The following is a 19,540-nucleotide window of genomic DNA, read 5'->3' as shown; positions in this document are numbered from 1 at the left end:
AATCTAATAAGGGGATCTTCCCCCCACCCCACCCCCCGACTGCCGCAGAGACAGCGACACCAACACTGGTTGTCATGGTTATAAGAGGAGCTAACTCCCATAGATCTGAAAGCGCTGGTGAGCTGGCACCCTCTGCTTCGCCTGTTCTCCCCTCCTCTCTGCGCATATTCCCCTGGCACAGAGAAGAGAGCACAGCAGCTTGGGGGCGAGCAGAGCTAGGGCTGGAAGGTGGAGTGAGGACGCTGAGGTCTAGAGCCAGGGAGATGAGTGGCAACCGGAGGCAGCCCAGCCGCAGAGGCCAGGTAGGTCAGGGGCCAGCTAGGTCCTCAGAGCTGATCTGGCCATTCCTGGAGAGCTCCGGCAGGCTCTGCTTTAGGCAGTGGTGTCTTTCTGGCATCCCAAGGCGGACATTCCTCCCTGGCCGGTCTCTCTCTGGATTCTTCAGGCACTTGGGCATTTTCCAGTCTCACTGTCTCACCCCTTCCACAGACCCGAGAAAAGGAGAAAATGAAGGAAGCCAAGGATGCTCGCTATACCAACGGGCACCTCTTCACCACCATCTCCGTTTCGGGCATGACCATGTGCTATGCCTGTAACAAGAGCATCACAGCCAAGGAGGCCCTCATCTGCCCAAGTAAGTTGGACCTTGAATGTCACTCTGACTCTGATCTTTCCATCTGTCCTTTCCTGCCCTGGATCCATAAGGGTCACTCTCCACTCAGAGCTTCAGCTGGGTCCAAATACCAAGGCCAGTTGCTGAACCCTTTCTCCCACCGAAGGGGGTGGCAGTCAGAATGTGGCATAAGCAGGACTATCTGGGAAGGTGGGGGAGGGGAGACTAGGATGGCTCCCAGCTTCCTGAACAGCTGGAGAACTGATTGGAGAAGGAGCAGGAATGTGTGTGAGGGCAGGTGGGGGAAGGATAGGGGAGCTTGGTGGCAAGCTACTGAACTTGCAGCTGGCTCTGTCTATCTTCCGAGCAGAATTGGACATTCAGGACTTCAGGGGCCCCTTGCCACTCCCTTTCTATTGACTGTGGGTGGTGCCTAAAATCTCTAAATCTCTGCAGCTCGAAGCAGAAGATGGGTTTAAGGCCCCCTGCCTCACATTCTAGTCTGATTGACTATATAATAGAAAGAAGGCACATAGCAAGGATGTGTGTGTTTTGGTGGGTGATGGTTAGAACTCCTTATTTTCATCCACATCTGAGGGTAGCCCTGTGTTTAGAAAGTACATTTCTTCCTTCCCCAAAATGCCTATGTGCCTATACAGAGAGCTCCTGTCCTTTTCCATCCTCCCACCCCCAATTTATGGCAAAGAGCTGCTTGTGATTAGAGCAGGCCTGAGGTGGTGTGTCCTGCTGCTGACTAGCAAGACAACAGCTCTAGCCTCTAAATCCCTAAGGAACGGGGGAAGGAACTCCTTGAAAGAACCAGTGAGGCCTCCCTACTTCCTCACTGCTCAACTTAGAGTTATGAGGATGAGGAGGGAACCCCAATCTAGATCCCTCTAGAGACCTGACAGAATTCCCACTCCAGAGCTTGTTGCCAGGGGAACTGGTGAGGCGGGCAGCCAGCGAGTGCTATTTTGAGATCAGGTAGAAAGCGGAGGTTCACTCCAGAGACACTGGGTGCTAGGAGTTGGAGAAGGGAGCTCCAGGAGGGTGGGCGCAGCCCCTGCCCCCACTTCTGTCTGCCCCTCTGCCCCACCCTACATGCCTTGTATTTGTGGAAGTGAGCATGGTGCTGGGTATTGTCTGAAGGAGTTAGCAGAGTTTCCGGTGTTGTTGGATGGGGGGAGGGGAAAATGGAGAGGGCCAAGGGCTGAGGGCCTGTGGGGGGAAGGGACAACCAGTGATTCCAGTGCCTAGGCTTGGCTGTTCCTCCTGTCCTCTCTTCCACCCCATGACAAGGTGTGCGGGATGGGGGAGGGGGGAGGAAAAGCAGAGTGTGAGCCCATAGGTTCCCTTTAGTTAAGGAACAGGAATTTGTGGGCCACAGATTGCCTGGAGGCAGAGCAAGGTAGCTGAACAGTGTCAAAGGCAAGCGGTGGGGGAGGGGCAGGGCTGGGCCTGTCCCTACTCTACCCCTAGGTCCATCAGCCTTCACACTGCTCAGGCCCAGGCAGAGTTCATGCAGAAACGTGTGGTGCAATGGAAAGAGCCCAGCCAGGGGTTCAGGCACACCTGAGTGAAATCCCAGCTCTACCCCTAGCTCTATGACCTCTGGCAGATGATCTAACCTCTCTCGGACAGGTTCCTCATCTGTGAAATGAGGATAATGAGTCTACTTCAACGGGTTGTTAGGACCAAGTAAATGTGGGACGTTGCCACTCCGGGAATGTTAGTTTCCCCCCAGCCCCTAGCCCCCATCCCAGCTGCTCCTGTGCCATCTTCTGTTCCGTGGGCGTCCTCTCTTCCATCTGTCATTCTCTACCACCTTTGTACATCTTGAGCTCATCTCTGGCAGCCAGTAACCCCTTTTTCCCTCTAGTCCACCTTTCAGGTCACCTTTGAGTTAGGATTGCCCACTGCCCTGATTTCTTAATTGCGGTCAACACCTGTACCCCCTAAATTTATTTTCTGCTTCAAGGAAGGGGGAGGCGGGAAGAGAGGGGCTGGGATGGTTGAGAAGTCTGGGAAGGGGGGACAGTCTCTGAGACTGTGTGGCCAGGGGGAGATGGGTGTCTGCATATGGGTGTGTCCCCTCCTGTACCACCCGGCCCTCCCTTCACCCTCTTTACCCCACCCTGCCAGCCTGCAATGTGACTATCCACAACCGCTGTAAAGACACCCTCGCCAACTGTACCAAGGTCAAGCAGAAGGTGAGATGGCACGGAGGGCAGAGGGCTGGGGGAGAGGGTAGTGAGTGTGTGGTACCCTCATGCCTTTTTCATTCATTCCCTACCCCGTGTTCCTCAACCCCTCTCCTCACCGTGGGGCAGCCCAGACCCTCAACCCCAGACCTCAGGCCCTGAGCAGGCCAGCCTATTGCTACAAACATGTCTCCCCAGCACTGGGCTCAGTCACCCTGATTTCTTAGCCGTCATGCCAGCTTTCTCCTGAGGGGGCCAGCTGCCCAACTCCTGCCCTGTGCCTGTGGGGTGACTCTTGGGTGACAGCTGTTCTTGGTGTCTCTTTTGCTCTGTCTCACAGCAACAGAAAGCTGCCCTGCTGAAGAACAACACTGCCTTGCAGTCTGTTTCACTCCGCAGTAAGAGTGAGTAGTGGGGGAGTGCGGGCCCCCATGGGACCATGGGCCTGAGGCCTTTCAGTCCATGGGCTCAGCTGCCCCCCCTTAAAGTTGTTCCCTGGCAAGCACCTTTCTCCCCTTAATTGGAAGCAGATGGTGAGATGTCCAGACTCTTGGGCTTAGGGGCAGGACAGGAGAATCCAAGGGGGATGAGGACTTGGAATGGCTGGTCATCTGAGCCTGGTCACACCCTGTATTATTATTGTTAGTATTATTATTTTTTTTCTTTATTGACTTTAGAGAAGAAGGGAGAGGGGGAGAGAAAGAGAAATATCCATGAGAGAGAACATCAATTGGCTGCCTCCTGCATGTCCCCCACTGGGGTTCAGGCCCACAACCTGGGCATGTGCCCTGACCAGTAATCGAACTAGCGACCCCTTGGTGCATGGGTCGACACTCAACCACTGAGCCACACTGGCCGGGCATTATTATTATTTACACTGCACTTGGGTGTTTGTGGCAGCTGTCAGGTGTCAATTCAGACAGCTTTAGTGGAACAGGAAGAGCATGGTGCTTAGTCAAATCTGAGTCCCTGCTCAACCACTGGCTGAGTCACCCAGACAAATCTTGTAACCTTTCTGAGCTTCAGTTTGCTCATAGGCATGTTGCGGGGAAGAGATAAAACAAGAAAAGCTCTTTGTATATTAGAAGTATTGCACAAATGTAAGGTGGCATTCCTATTACTGTCTTTCTTTGACTAGAGTGGGCTAAGGGTGGGGTGGGAGAGGAGGCCTCACTTTTATTTGAGGAATCTGGGAGGCCTGACTCCCGGGAAGACACCAGGTTTGACATTTGCCTGCTTGGTGTCCCATCCACAGCCACCACACGGGAGCGGCCGAGCTCCGCCATCTACCCCTCTGACAGCTTCCGGCAGTCCCTGCTTGGCTCCCGCCGTGGCCGCTCCTCCTTGTCTTTAGCCAAGAGTGTTTCCACCACTAACATTGCTGGGTGAGCCTCTTCTTGGGGAGGGGACAGCCAGGTAGGCAGAGAATATGGCAATGAGACCAGGGGGCTGAGAGGTCCTTGCCATCCCTGGGTTCAGAATTAGACAGGAAGGAGAACTTGGGGTGACCACCCCTTGGATCCTGGCCTTGGTTCTGCACCTGGGAAGGGCTCCCTTGCCCGAGTCGGGGTGATGCAGCCGGCCTCCACTTCCCTCAGACATTTCAATGATGAGTCTCCACTGGGGCTGCGCCGGATCCTCTCCCAGTCCACAGACTCTCTCAACATGCGGAACCGAACCCTATCCGTGGAGTCCCTCATTGACGAAGGTGACCGTGCGAGGCCTGGGGGAGACCTGGGGATGATGGGTTGGTGGGCAGGCCTGAGAATGGCAAAGCGGGAAGCGGTCTAGAGAAGGACCCAGCACCTCGGGAGTTGGCTCTGAGTTGTCGTCCCCACTGATGTCCAGGTGCGGAAGTGATCTACAATGAGCTGATGAGTGAGTTCGAGATGGATGAAAAGGACTTTGCCGCAGATTCCTGGAGCCTTGCTGTGGATAGCAGCTTCCTACAGCAGCATAAAAAGGAGGTGATGAAGCAACAAGATGTCATCTACGGTGAGCCAACACAACCCAAGGCTTCTCTTCCTTCCTAGGTCCTGTCTGTTGGTGCCCTTCCTCTGCCAGCTCCCACCTCTCAAGACCCTTCCCTCTTATGCCGTTGGTCTCCAAAACCCTGCCTGGCATCCTACAGATTGTCAGTAGGCCCCCACCTTTTGGGGCTGTTGATCTCCAAGGCTCTATCTTTATCCCTTTATTCTAGTCAATTCTTAGTCTTTACTCCATGCCTGTTTCATGCCCAACACCGTGCTGCGGGCTGTGGGAAGCCTAGACATGCAGAGGACACATGGTTCTTGCCCTAAACAGCTTACAACTTCAGATGACAATCATAAAGATAAAAAACGATTAGCAAATGATCTAAGGTCATAATAATGCACAATGTTAACCTGGAAAGGACCCTGGAAACCTCAAATAGAACTCTGAGGTCCCCGGCCTAGGTGCCACCATTTGTGACCAAGCCAGGGTGGAGGCCGAATGTCCCATTGTCCACACAGAGCTAATCCAGACGGAGCTGCACCATGTGCGGACGTTGAAGATCATGACCCGCCTCTTCCGCACGGGGATGCTGGAAGAGCTACAGCTGGAGCCGGGAGTGGTCCAGGGCCTGTTTCCCTGTGTGGATGAGCTCACTGACATCCATACCCGCTTCCTCAGCCAGCTGTTAGACCGCCGACGTCAGGCTCTGTGCCCTGGCAGCACACGGAACTTCATCATCCCCCGCCTGGGTGACCTGCTTATTAGCCAGGTGAGAAAAGGCAGTGACTGGAGTGGGCATTTCTTATCTTTTTAATATGCTTTTATTGATTTTAGAGAGAGAGGAAGGGAGAGGGAGGGAGAGAAACATTGATCGGTTGCCTACCATACGCAGCCCAGCAAGGGATCGAACCCACAACCTGGGCATGTGCCCTGACCGAGAATCGGACTGGTGACCTTTCGGTGCACAGGATGACGCTCAAGGAACTGAGCCATACTGGCCAGGGCTAGAGTGGGTATTTCTTGCCTCCAAACTCTAGGGGGTGGAGCCAGGGAGAGCTGGAGGCCAGAGGGTGTACAGGGGATAAATGTGGCTTTGAGGGATATACTGACCCAGCCTTGCTCCCCTGACTTTTAGTTCTCAGGTGCCAGTGCCGAGCAGATGCGGAAGACCTACTCGGAGTTCTGTAGCCGCCACACCAAGGCCTTAAAGCTCTATAAGGAGCTATATGCCCGAGACAAACGCTTCCAGCAATTCATCCGGGTGAGCAAACCTCTCCAGGACCCACACTCAGCATCCTATAGTGGCCCAAACCCAGTCCCCCCGTTCATGGGTGCATGTGTGTACTGCACCACAGAGAGATCAGGTGTTCACCAGCCCTGTGGACCATCGTTTTGTGGATCCCCTCATGGCAGTAGAGCAAGAGCTTTTCACTGCTCGGTCTGATTTTCCTTACAGTAAATTTGTGGTGTTGTATCCTCATTTTCCAGATGCACTCATCTAAGGCAGCATGAGGTCAATGGCCAAGTTAGGGCCAGCACCAGAGCTTAGGTTCCAAGTGAAGTGTTCTCTGTGTTGCCCTCCCCTCTGGCCGCGCTCTGGCCCTGAGCCCTGCCTCTGCCCCTGCCCTTGTAGAAAGTGACCCGCTTGGCTGTGCTGAAGCGGCATGGGGTACAGGAGTGCATCCTGCTGGTGACCCAACGTATCACAAAGTACCCAGTGCTCATTAACCGGATCCTGCAGCATTCCCACGGTAAGAAGGAGGGCCCAGGGAGAGAAGGAGGGTGAGGGTTATCTGGGGCAAAAAAAGACTTGGGCCCTGGCCAGTTTGGCTCAGCAGTTGGAGCGTCGGCCCACGAACCGAAGGGTTGCAGGTTCGATTCCCAGTCAAGGGCATGTACCTGGGTTGCAGATTCAATCTCTGGCCTGGTTGGGGCACCTGTGGGAGGCAACCAATCGATGTGTTTATTTTACATCGATATTTTGCTCTCCCCTTTCGTCCCTTCCACTCTCTGTAAAAATCAATGGTAAAATATCTTCGGGTGAGGATTAACAAAAAATAAAAAGAGAGAAAAAACAGGCTTGGGATGACCAAGGGAAGGGATAGGGTCAGATGTGGACCCTTAGGCAGCCTCTGAAGGTGGGAGCAAGACTCAATGGGAATTGAGGCTGGGGTGAAGCTGGCTGAGCCATCTTTCATGCTGACCCTGGTGCCAGGGATTGAGGAGGAGCGCCGGGACCTGACAACAGCTCTGGGGATGGTGAAGGAGTTGCTGTCCAATGTGGACCAGGATGTGCATGAGCTGGAGAAGGGGGCCCGCCTGCAGGAGATCTACAACCGCATGGACCCTCGGGCCCAGACACCAGTGCCTGGCAAGGGCCCCTTTGGCCGAGAGGAGCTTCTACGGCGCAAGCTTATTCATGATGGTTGCCTGCTCTGGAAGACAGCGACTGGCCGCTTCAAAGGTCAGTGATCACCTTGGCAGGCCCAGCAAGATTTTGCAGTCAGAGATGGAGAGGGAGAGGCATCCAGCCATTAGATCTCTCTATGCAGCCTCACACCCAGGGTTAAGACTAGTGGGAGCAATAAGCATGGTCTCTGTTGCAGCGAAAGTCTACATTCTGAATTTAACTTTATGGACCACTCAGGGACTTCCTTATCAATATTTATTTATTTGGTCCTTGCATGCTGGAGAGTTACCAATTTTGATGAGGAAGACAAACTCCCGGACCGTAGGATAAGCTTGGAGCAGTTGGCTCTACCCACTGGAGTCCCAGCTACCAGGGCTGGGGAATGGGCAGGAGCTTTGGGAACACAGCTGGGACAGCCCACAGGTGGAGACCAAGCCCAGCAAAGGATGGCCAGGCTGGAGAAGACAGAAAAGAGCTGAGGGGATGTGTTGGGGTCAGGGACACACTTTCCCAGGCTCTCTTCCCAGACTGTACTGACCAAGTCTTTTTACCAAAATCAGGGGAAGAGAGTAACAGGCCTTGGCTTGGGGTGAGAAATGAGGGAGACAAGTAAATTGTGTTGCCTGAGGCCAGAGCCTGGCTGAACCTCTGTCCCATGTCGGAATCCCCATGCACTTGGGGATTGCAGTTTTCACCAGCCACTTTCCTTCATCCCTTTCTCTCCTTCCCATCCCTCCCACGCAGCAGCTAAGAATATAGGCCATGGTGGGGGTGGGGGTCAGAATGAAGATCTGTATTTGTGAAGCATTTAGCAAAAGCTCTCCCTTTCTGTATGCCCACAGTTCAGTAAGATCTCTAAGGGAAGAGGTTGAGTGTGTGTTTTCTTGACCATGACATCTGAGTTTTATGGCCTTGATCTTTGTTTCCTCTGAAGTCTTAAAGGGCAGGACTTCATAGGCTCTGAGGACCTAGAAGCTGGGGCAGAGGAGGAGAGGGAAGGGGTCCCACTGGGGTGGAAGGAGATGGCATTGTCCATCTGTGAGAGGGAGAGATAAGGAAATCAACTTTCCCCTTGCCTACCCAGTACAAAATGAGAAGTGGGAATATGCTAGGCATGGGGAATTTAGATCCAATATCCCAAAAGGTCTTATGTTATTATGTGTTAGACATGGAGCTGAAAGGTTGAAAAGGGTGGTCTCTTCTTGCTCTGGGAATCCTTTGTATTCTCACAAAACTTCTGGACCCTTGCATCCAGAAAAATACATGTTATATTAATATGCAAAATTGCTTATGTAACTTCAGAGGGTTTACAGAGTCTCTGAAGCCCAGCAGTGGACATTGTGGGTATCTGTGGACTCCAGGTTAAGAAACTTGCATGAGTTGGGTAAAAGGGTTTTCTTGAAATGCATTGGGTAATCCCTATGGTCTCTTCTAGCCCAAGAAACTGTTTTACCTAATAGCACATGCATCTTTTTTTTCCCCTTCATATTTCTGAGCTGTAAGAATAGGGAGGTGTGAGGTCTACACAGGTGGAGGGAGCAACCAGAGGGAAGAGAGGCCAGGAAGAGGAGGATCAGGAGCTCTGACCCGATGGGGTCACCCTGGTCCTTGAGAAAGAAGAAACTGCTGCTGAGACCCTCTCATGCTGACTGTTCTCCCGCCTTTGTCCCCCTGCCAGATGTGCTGATGCTGCTGATGACAGATGTGCTCGTGTTTCTCCAAGAGAAGGACCAGAAGTACATCTTTCCTACTTTGGTGAGATCTGCCTTCTCCTTTCTCAGCAGAGACTAGTGTTTCAGGCCCTTTTTGCTTTCCTACCTGAGTCCAAAAGAATCCTGGAATCCTGGATTCCAATGGCTATATTGTAACCATTACTATAATAAAATAAGAAGAACTAAGAATAACTAACAGGTGTTGTTACTGTGTGCAGGCACTTTTACACTTGTGAGGATGAGGAAAGTAAACTTAAAGTTAATTAAATTGTCAAAGGTCACATGTGCTTCTAGGTCCTCTCTGGCTGGCACCAAAGCCAGAGCTTTTAACTTGTACTGTAGGTGGACTCTTCAATCCTTTGTTTATTCTACAAGGGCTGAAGATTGTCCAAAAATCCAAGGGTCAGGATTCCCAGGCTTAAACCTTCCTTTTCCCTGACTGGTAGGACAAGCCCTCGGTGATATCACTGCAGAATCTCATCGTTCGGGACATTGCCAACCAGGAGAAAGGGATGTTTCTGATCAGCGCAACCCCCCCTGAGATGTATGAAGTCCACACAGCATCCCGGGATGATCGGAGCACCTGGATCCGAGTCATTCAGCAGAGTGTGCGCGTGTGAGTGTGCGTGTGTGGCCTCAGGGTACCTGCAGCTGTGGGCCCCAGGCCACAGCACTCCCTGGGATCAGAATCCAGGATCCAGAGGCAGAGGCAGAGGCTGGGGGTAGACAAGATGGCCCAAGGCAGAAAAGGTCATCTTATGTTCTCATATGCAATGGCAACTTCAATCACTTGTCAAATGCAATATGAGCTGACAAACAAAGGAGTATTTTGAGCAGTCATATGGTAAAATACCTGCCAGCCCCACAGTCCAATTTCAGCTGCTTTAACATCTTGGTCTGTAGGCAGTGGAATGGTATTCGGATTTTATTGGATTTTATCTTTATTTTCTAAAAATGAATGAAAAGATCATGAAAGTCTTGATATTGGAGCTATGTGGAGCAAGTTTCATAAACTCCATACAATAGAGGCAAGAAAGACATTGTTGATTGTGTTAAAGCAGTGAAACTTTAGCCTCTGTTAGACACACATTAGATTTGAGGCAGTCGGTCAACTGTCTGTCTATTGTCAAAATTTTGTCTATTGTTTGACAAAAAAAAGTCAAGCAAAGTGCATGTAAAATGTTGAAAATGGATTCCTGAAGATTATACTCAATTAGGGTGTTTATCATTTTTCTTTAGCTTTCACAGAATGATTCTTCTCCACTTTATACTATGTTGTTGTTGTTTTTTTTTTTTTATCCTCACCCGAGGACATTTTTCGATATTTTGCTCAGATAGAGTGAGAGGGAGAGAGAGAGAGAGAAACATCAACGTGAAAGCTACACATCGAGTGGCTGCCACCCACACGACCCAACCAGGGCCGGGGACAAACTGCAACCAAGGTACGTGCCCTTAGCGGGAACCGAACCCGGGTCTCTCCAGACCGCAGGCCGACGCTCTAACCGCTGAGCCAAACCGGCCAGGGCTCCACTTTATACTATGTAAACCTATTTTTATTTTCATTATTGACAGTATTACAGATGTCCCTCCACCCAGCCCCTGTGCCCCTGTAAACCATTTTTTTTTTTTACTTCTGCTATTTAGACTTTTGAACTAATTTTTCAGAAATGCATTCAAAACTATGAAATTGCCTGTTTTGTCCCATTGACAATAGATACACAATGGCCTCTTTATTAATAGTATTAATATTTGCAATTGGGAAAATTATAATCAATATTATTCATTGTAATTTATCAAGCCCCTGCCATTGTCAAAGCACTGTTACATTATTGCATTTAATCTTAACAAAAACCTTGAGGACATGGAAAGTTGATCACCTGGTAAATAGTGGAGCCAGGATTTGAGCCCAGTTTGCGTGATGTCAAAGCCTGTAGCTGGCCCTGGCTGGTTTGGCTCAGCGGTTAGAGCGTCAGCCTACGGTCTAGAGACCCGGGTTTGGTTCCCACTAAGGGCACGTACCTCAGTTGCAGTTTGTCCCTAGCCCTGGTTAGGTCATGCAGGTGGCAGCCACTCAATGTGTCCCTTTCACGTCGATGTTTCTCTTGTCTCTCCCTCCCTCCCACTCTATCTGAACAAAAAAATTGAAAAATGTCTTTGGGTGAGGATAAAAAAAAAAGCCTGTAGCTGTCCCTCTGCACTGTACCCTCTCTCCAGGTGATCTCAGGGGAGGTCCATACATACCACTGAATGCACATGATCAGTGCTAAGAAGAGGGAGGGTCAAGAGTGAAGGACGCCAGGGCATGCAGCTGATGGGTCTTACCAGGGATTCCTGGTCTGTAGCCTAGCTTCCTTCCCTGACCCCCACCCAACCTGTTATCTTTCTAGATGCCCATCCAGGGAGGATTTCCCCCTGATTGAGACAGAGGATGAGGCTTACCTGCGACGAATCAAGAGTAAGTCCACCCACAGGATTTGTTAAAAAATTAATGATACATTCACACAATGGAACACTATGCAACTATTTTAAAAAATGAGATGGCTGTCTGAGGGCTGATGCAGTTCCATAACTAAAATACACTGTTGCCCTGGCCAGTTTGGCTCAGCAGTTGTCGGCCAGTGGACCAAAGAGTTGTGGGTTTCATTCAGGTCAAGGGCATGTACCTCGGTTACGGTTCGGTCCCCGGCCCTGGTCAGGGTTGTGTGGGAGGCAACCAATCGATGTGTCTCTCTCACATAAAGTATATTGTTAATGAAAAGAGCAAGGTTTAAAACATTGTAAAGTGTATGCTACCATTGGTGTAAGAATAATGGAGATCAATATATGTCATATGTATTGTGTGTGTGTGTGTGTGTAATATCTCTAGAAAGATAAGATATTACTATGGCTGCATCTGGGAAGGGAAACTAGGAAGACCAGGGTTGAGACAGTAACTTTTTTTTACCATAGGGCCTTATTTTAGTTAGGGTATGATCTGCATCACAGGTAGTGGGGAGGAGAAAGGAACAAGGAGAGTTTTTATCCATTTCTTTTTTTAAAATATATTTTTATTGATTTTAGAGAGAGAAGAAGGGAGAGTGGGGGAGAGGGAGAGAGAGAGAAAAACATCAATGTGAAAGAGAAACTTTAATCAGCTGCCTTCCCCTTGCACCCCAATCCGGGATCGAACCCACAACCTGGGCATGTGCCCTGATTGGGAATTGAACTGGCAGTCTTTTGGTGCACGGGATGATGCTCAACCAACTGAGCCACACCGGCCAGGGCATGTATCCATTTCTTTTGAGGGCAGATCTGGAAGACATACCCATCAGCTAGAATTTAGTCATGTGGCAATGTCTATCTGCAAATCAGGCTGGGAAATGTAGTCTAACTGGGCAGTATGTGCCCAAATGAAATTTGTACACATTCTATAACAGAAGGAAGATGAAGAGAGTGAAAACTGTTGGACAACCTACAGTACCTGTCACAAACCATTTTTATTTTATTTTACTTACTGATTGATTTTAGAGAGGGAAAAAGGAGGAGGGAGCGAAAGAGAGAGACAGACATTGATTTGTTGCTCTACTTATTCATGCATTCATTGGTTGATTCTATATGAGTTCTGACCAGGGATTGAACCTGCAACCTTGGTGTATCAGGACTGTACTCTAACCAACAGAGCTACCTGGCCAGGGCTATTACTTTTGTTTTTATAACGAAAGTTCATATATTACTTTCTTCCCAAAATTTTTTTTTTTCCTTTTTCATAAGTACCAAATATCAAAATTAAGTCCTGCTACTCTGCCCAGCCCTAGCTGCTAATCCCTAGGGCTGCCTCTGGCAGGGCTGCCCCTCCACTGCTGGCTCTTCTGGGTGCCCTCTAAGCCCTCTGTGTGCTCACCTGTTCCTTATCCACAGTGGAGCTGCAACAGAAAGACCGGGCGCTGGTGGAGCTGCTGCAAGAGAAGGTCGGGCTGTTTGCCGAGATGACCCACTTCCAGGTGGAAGAGGATGGCAGCAGTGGGATGCCTCTGCCCACCCTGCCCAGGGGCCTTTTCCGTTCTGAGTCCTTCGAGTCCCCTCGTGGCGAGCGGCTGCTGCAGGATGCCATCCGTGAGGGTGAGGGAGCTCCTAGGGAAGAGTCGAGGCTCATCCACTCCCTGTCATGGAATGTAGACAGGTGGCTAGACCTGGACACACACAGACAAAAGGGATGTCAGCCCTACAGTCCATAAACTCCCTTGAGTGCCTGCTGTGTGCCAGATTCTGGGAAAGGCGGGACTGTTGGACACCTGTCATTCTGCATACACTCATGCTGCCCTTGGGCGCCTTTAATGAACTTTGCCTCGTGTGTGGTGGTGTGAGAGCCCACATGTGCAGGGGCCTTCCCCTAGATGCCTGCATAGTCCGTGTGCATTGGGCAAATGGCATCACCTCCTGTTTCTCACAGGGCTCTGTATTACCTCTGTCCTCACCTCTTCTTCTTTCCCTTCAGTGGAGGGCCTGAAAGACCTGCTGGTGGGGCCTGGAGTGGAGCTGCTCTTGACACCCCGGGAGCCAGCGCTGCCCATGGAGGCAGAAAGTGGTGGTAACACGAGTCCTGGAATCACTGCCAGTGAGTGCTAGGGCAGGAGACCAAGGTGATGGGGGGAGGGATTAAAGAGAATGGGGTGGTTCCAGGGACCGAGGGCTGTCAGAGTCCTGGGGAAGTGAGCTCAGCCCATCCTTTTCTCCTTCAACAGATGGTGAGGCCAGAACCTTCAATGGCTCGTTTGAGCTCTGCAGAGCCGACTCAGACTCCAGCCAGAAGGTGGGTCCTCAGATGTCAGGACTTGGCTAGAGGATGGGAAAGGGACAGCTGGCCTATAGATTCTTGACATGGAGCTATCAGGCACAGGCATCAGGAACTTGTGTGCCTGCTGACTCCCTATCCTTGCCCATTTCTGCAGGATCGGAATGGAAATCAGCTGAGATCTCCCCAGGAGGTGAGACGGGAATTTGATGGTATAGGAGACTGAAGGGAGGATATTCTTAGTCTGAGAAATTGGAGCCCAGATTGGAGGGGTGTGGCGGAGAGTTGGTACCTCAAAGTTATCTGGAGTCTTACTGTCCCCATACCCACAGTTCTTCCATCCTGAAGCTTGAGCTCTGTTCCCACCCTCTCCTCTATCCTCAGGAAGCGTTACAGCGATTGGTCAATCTTTATGGACTTCTACATGGCCTGCAGGTCAGTGGGGCAGGGGCAGAAATGGGGAAGGGGAGTAGCCAGAGCAGAGCTGCCCATTCAGGTGGGACAGAGTCATTCTAATAGGTCTTTCTTTTTCTTTTTTTAATCCTCACCCAAGGATATTTTTCTGTTTATCTTCAGATAGAGTGGGAGGGATAAAGAAGGAGAGAAAGGGGGGGAGAGAGAAACATTAACGTGAAAGGGACACATTGACTGGTAGCCTTCTGCATGACCCCAACCAGGGCTGGGGACAAACTTCAACCAAGGTACATGCCCTTTGCCAGAATTAAGCCCACAACTTGTTGATCCATGGGCCAATGCTCAAATACCATTTTTAAAATGTGTTTTTATTGATTTTAGAGAGAGGGGGAGAAAGAAACATCAATGTGAAAGAGAAACATCAATTGGTTGCCTCCGCACCCACCCTGACTGGGCATTGAACCTGAAACCTGGGTCTGTGCCCTGACTAGGAATTGGACCAGCAACCCTTTGGGGCACACTGAGCCACACTGGCCAGGACCTGATAGGAAGCCATCTCTCAGTTGGAGCACTGCAGAAATCCTGAGCTGGTTCTGGGGTTGAGGGTGAAGGATAGAAGAAATGGAGGTTTCTGATATACCCATCTGTCCCCATTCCACCCCAGGCTGCCGTGGCCCAGCAGGATACATTGATGGAAGCCCGATTCCCTGAGGGCCCTGAACGACGGGAGAAGCTAACCCGAGTCAACTCTCGAGATGGGGAAGCTGGCAGAGCAGGGGCTACCCCTGTGGCTCCTGAAAAGCAGGCCACGGAATTGGCATTACTGCAACGGCAACACGCGCTGTTGCAGGAGGAGCTGCGGCGCTGCCGGCGTCTAGGCGAAGAGCGGGCAACTGAGGCCGGCAGCCTGGAAGCCCGGCTCCGGGAGAGTGAGCAGGCCCGGGCTCTGCTGGAGCGGGAGGCCGAAGAGGCTCGCAGGCAGCTGGCCGCCTTGGGTCAGGCTGACCCCCTCCCCCAGGAGGCCCCCTGGGTCCGCAGGCCTCTGGATCCTCGCCGTCGGAGCCTCCCGGCAGGCGATGCCCTGTACTTGAGTTTCATCCCCCCGCAGGTAAGAAAGGTTGGAGTAATGAACTGACCTGAGGTGGACTTCGGGGTTCATGGGAGAACCTGAAAGGAATTGGGGATTTGAGCCCAAATGAAAATGGAATTGGACCAGCGACCTTTTGGGGCACACTGAGCCACACTGGCCAGGACCTAATAGGAAGCCGTCTCTCAGTTGGAGTACTGCAGAAATCCTGAGCTGGTTCTGGGAGTGAGACTTGAAGGTTATTAGAACACTAGTTAGAGAACTGAAAAATTCAGGTGGGTGCAAGAAATCAGTCAGTGGTGGATCTACTGAGAGAATTGAGTCTTGGGGCCTAGGAAGGCCCATTGCCCCAAGCTGAGCAGGGTCTGCAGTCTTCACATTGCTCATTCCCTCACCTGTTGTTTTTCCTCCTTGGGGTCCACAGCCCAGCCGAGGCCATGACCGGCTGGATTTGCCTGTGACTATTCGCTCTGTCCACCGACCCTTTGAGGATCGAGAGAGGCAGGAGCTGGGCAGCCCTGAGGAGCGGCTACAAGATAGCAGTGACCCTGACACTGGCAGTGAGGAGGAAGGTAGCAGCTGTCTGTCTCCGCCCCATAGTCCACGAGGTGAGATCCTGGCAGAGACATAGAATAGAAGTGGGGTGCAACCTGTGTTCAGACCCTTGGGCTGTGATTTCCTGGAGCACAGGAACATTTAGGAAGGCCCCTAGCTAACCACTGTGGTCTACAGTAGTTCTTGAGGTGGACACAAAGATTTCCTGATTTGTCTGATGGTGAATGAGTGGTGAAACTCTAAGAAGCAAAGAATGTAGGGGCCACTCCTTCTCAAGTAAGTTGGTGATTCCCAACCTTTATAAGTAGAAATAAATATATAGATAGATATAGATTTTAGAGAGAGAGAACCATCCACTTATATATGCATTCACTGATTGATTGTTGTATGTGCCCTGATTGGGGATCAAACCAGAAACTTTGGCATATCAGGACAACGTTCTACCCAACTGAGCTACCTGGTCAGGGCTAGAAATATATTTAGTTTTTTAATTTATTTTTTTTCTTTATTGATTTTAGAGAGAGAGGAAGGGAGAGGGAGAGAGATAGAAACATTGATGAGAGAGAACATCCACTGGCTGCTTCCTGCACGCCCCCCACTGGGGATTGGGCCTACATCCTGGGCATGTGCCCTGACTGGGAATCAAACTGGCCACCTCTTGGTGCATGGGTTGACACTCAACCACTAAGCCATACTGGCTAGCTAGAAATAGATTTTTTAAAGTAAAAAAATATCAAAGACTTCCAAGTTCTTATAGTTGGTTCTGGAAATACAAAATAACCAAAAGCTACTATAACTTCATATAGTAATCTTAAAATATTTTTTTATTGATCGAATTGTATCTTCATATACTTACCAAGTGTATAAAATACCCAGGTGTGGGCACATTACTTTGTTAACAGAGGTTTTTCCCTCACCCAAGCATTCACAGACATTGGCCATCCCTCACAGCACTCAGAGCTCCTGAGCCCACAGATGAGGAGGCATTAGTGTAGGGATGCTCATGGGAGCTTCTGCTCACTCACTAACTTGCCCTATCCCCTTCAGATTTCACCCGAATGCAGGACATCCCAGAGGAGACCGAGAGCCGTGATGGGGAGCCTGTAACTTCAGAGAGCTAAGGGAGCCCCTCCCTCCTTCCTGTGCCTCCTGAAGAACATAACTGGGGGAGGCGAACCTCGGGGGCTCCAATCTGCCGATGACCAGGGAACACTTGAACTGCTGATTGTCCTTGCCAGCTCTTGGGATCCTTGGATACCTGGGGCCATTTGGGAAAGCTGGGGGAATTGGGCCACAGTGCCCCCTGGTGGCATCCAGAAGTTACACCACAGATGCCAATTTTTCCATGCCTTCTTCCTTCTATTTTAGGAAAATTTATTTATTTATTGTTTATTAGTTATGGAGGGAGAGGGGAAAGTTAGAGGACCAGGGACATGGGAACCAAGCCATAGGGATCAAGGGGCCTTGTCCTTTAACACTACTGGGGTTTATTCAGACTTAACCATGCAGCTGCTGGGTTCTAGCCCTGACACCCTCCCAGCAACACCGTCTTTGAGGAGCGGCTGCAGCTGTAGGACAATATTGCCCCTTAAGAAGGGCTGTGGGCAGGGCCATATCCCTCTCTCCTCAACCTCTTAACTGCTGTTCTCTCTTCTCTCTGTCCTCAGTGGAACCCCAGGAGACAACCTGGCTTCCTAGAGTTGATGGAATAGAGGTTGAGATGGCCACAATGGTCTGTTGGGGCTGAGGGAAAAGCCCACAGGGACCAGAATGTCTTTTTGTTATTGTTTTCTTTCTTTCTTTTTTTTTTTTGTACCAAAGCCAACTGCACGTGTTTTATATTTTTAAGAGAAGATTGTAGGCAATTAGAAATTGCAGCCTTCTATTTCCACATCTGAAGAACTTGAGGGATGAGGGAAACAATGACTTCACCCCTCATCCTTAGTAATGGGGGACCTAGTCTGACCTCTTCCCCAGCCATTTGGAAACAAAGTTCTAGGGTGAGTTGGGAAATCTCTATGAACCCTGACCTTATCCTCACCTCACCATGACCTGAAACCTCAGCATGAATTGGGGGAATTTTCAGTGGACCCCCAGTGCCCACCAACCTCAGCCATTTTTCTGCCAATTTGATTGTAAAAAAAAAAAGAAGGAAAAAAAAAGATAAAGCAAGGAAAATTAAAAACCTGAAACCCCTGAAGTGCTATCTCTGAATGTCTGCTGTTTCTTTTTCTTTTTTTTTTTTATCCTCACTCGAGGACATTTTTGCATTCATCTTCAGATAGAGCGGAAGGGAGAGAGGGGAGAAGAGAGAGAGAAAAAAACATCAATGAGAGAGACACATCGACTGGTCACCACCCACAGGACCCCAACCGGGGCCAGGGACAAACCGCAACCGAGGTTTGTGCCCTCACTGGGAACCGAACCCAGGACTCTCTGGTCTGCGGGCTGACGCTCCAACCACTGGGCCAAACCGGCCAGGGCAGTCTGCTGTTTCTGATGGTGCTGTTGAGGAAAGCCAGGCAGTGACTTGTGTTCCTCCGAAAGGGGCCAATCTCACAGGAAGGGTAAGATGGCCTCACTGAAGACAGTGGACTCTAACAAAAGAAACGGCTACCAATTTATTTTTGTCATCGTTGATATTCACAAACGCAAGAATAAGGGGTATTTAGATGCCAGTGGCTGTTGGGGATTCCAATTTTAGAAAACTTGTTTTCATCTCATTTGCATGCTTGTGCTCAGAAACTGCATCAGCCTCTTGCCCCCTTCCCTCCCTTTTGGCACAGTTCCTCTGAGCCTCAGTGCCATTTGTTTTCAGATTCAGCCACCACTCTGCCTTGGTTCTTCATAGTGTCAGAGCCTGGGGTAACCTCTTCAAGATGGTTCCCCAAGAGGAGCTGCTCCTTTGTTCTTTGGCTACTTGAGGCAGTGAGAGATTAGGTTAATTTCAGTTCTCATTTTGATTAATTTTACTTCCTGTTTCTGGTTAATACCCTACTCTGGGGCTATGGGGGGAGGTGTGTCTAGGGTTGTAGAAATGCTGGCATAGGTGTACATATCTCTGTGGGAGCTGATGGGGTGAGATGAGAAGAAGGGGGTTTAAGACCTCAGCTAAAATGAGGAATTGGGATCCCATGGTGGGGGGCAGGCTTAGAAGAGTAGCCAGCAGCCTCCACTCCTGTGATTCTCATCCACCAGCATCAGGCCTTTACAAGGTACTTGTTCATCCCTTACAGAATCTGCAGTAGGAATTGCTGTCATTTTAAAGATGTGGAAATCTAGATGCAGAGAAGTTGCCAGGCATGGGTCAGCCCTCCTAGCTGCAGCCTTCACTACCTGTGCCCTTCAACTCTGCCTAAAAATATCAGAGCTCCAGGTGTCAAACACTGACACATGGCTCAGCACCCTCTGCTCTGTCAGCTGGGACCCAAGGCTGTAAAGGTGGAGAGGAGAGAGGAAGACCGATGCTGGGTGGGAGGAGGGTGTTAGATTATACCCAAAGACCACAGAAGGGAACACAGGCTCCTCCCACAAGTTCACAGGGACCCAGTGAAGGATGCTGGTCAACATGTGTGAACCCACCGCTCTTCCTGGCAGCTCTGCCCCTCCTGTGGCCCTGTGACCAAAAAGCCCTCCTCATCCTTGGAAACAAGATGTCACATTGCCCCTTCCCTAATCCCCTTTTTGGAAACTCCAGTCAACTCTGTCCCTCCTGCAGTTTCAAATCTCCCTGGCTTCATGCTACTAGGGAGCCAGGGCCCAGCTTTTTGCCACAGTAATGCCTTTCCATTCTAGAGGAGCTG

The 19,540-nt window shown here is 50.5% G+C and overlaps 1 protein-coding gene across 10 annotated transcripts in view; it reads left to right on the top strand.

Annotated features, from left to right (window-relative positions):
- Nucleotides 1-17,924, top strand: part of ARHGEF2 (Rho/Rac guanine nucleotide exchange factor 2) — a 51,252-nt gene extending 33,328 nt beyond the window's left edge. For all 10 annotated transcript variants that reach the window (XM_036272133.1, XM_036272132.1, XM_036272134.1 and 7 more), the window contains 21 exons: nt 490-634; nt 2,756-2,823; nt 3,155-3,218; nt 4,070-4,199; nt 4,413-4,522; nt 4,663-4,809; nt 5,307-5,557; nt 5,924-6,049; nt 6,422-6,539; nt 7,004-7,252; nt 8,877-8,953; nt 9,357-9,526; nt 11,298-11,365; nt 12,808-13,008; nt 13,385-13,504; nt 13,632-13,699; nt 13,839-13,874; nt 14,066-14,116; nt 14,760-15,203; nt 15,607-15,790; nt 16,785-17,924. In XM_036272133.1, coding sequence (XP_036128026.1) covers nt 490-634; nt 2,756-2,823; nt 3,155-3,218; nt 4,070-4,199; nt 4,413-4,522; nt 4,663-4,809; nt 5,307-5,557; nt 5,924-6,049; nt 6,422-6,539; nt 7,004-7,252; nt 8,877-8,953; nt 9,357-9,526; nt 11,298-11,365; nt 12,808-13,008; nt 13,385-13,504; nt 13,632-13,699; nt 13,839-13,874; nt 14,066-14,116; nt 14,760-15,203; nt 15,607-15,790; nt 16,785-16,858 — 2,901 coding nt within the window. In that variant the 3' untranslated portion in view covers nt 16,859-17,924. The remainder of the gene's footprint in view (nt 1-489; nt 635-2,755; nt 2,824-3,154; nt 3,219-4,069; nt 4,200-4,412; nt 4,523-4,662; nt 4,810-5,306; nt 5,558-5,923; nt 6,050-6,421; nt 6,540-7,003; nt 7,253-8,876; nt 8,954-9,356; nt 9,527-11,297; nt 11,366-12,807; nt 13,009-13,384; nt 13,505-13,631; nt 13,700-13,838; nt 13,875-14,065; nt 14,117-14,759; nt 15,204-15,606; nt 15,791-16,784) is intronic.
- Nucleotides 17,925-19,540: the final 1,616 nt, after the last annotated feature.

Source organism: Molossus molossus, unplaced genomic scaffold (assembly GCF_014108415.1).
Source record: "Molossus molossus isolate mMolMol1 unplaced genomic scaffold, mMolMol1.p scaffold_m16_p_20, whole genome shotgun sequence".
Taxonomy (NCBI): Eukaryota; Metazoa; Chordata; class Mammalia; order Chiroptera; family Molossidae; genus Molossus; species Molossus molossus.
This window is presented reverse-complemented; position numbering and strand designations above follow the sequence as displayed.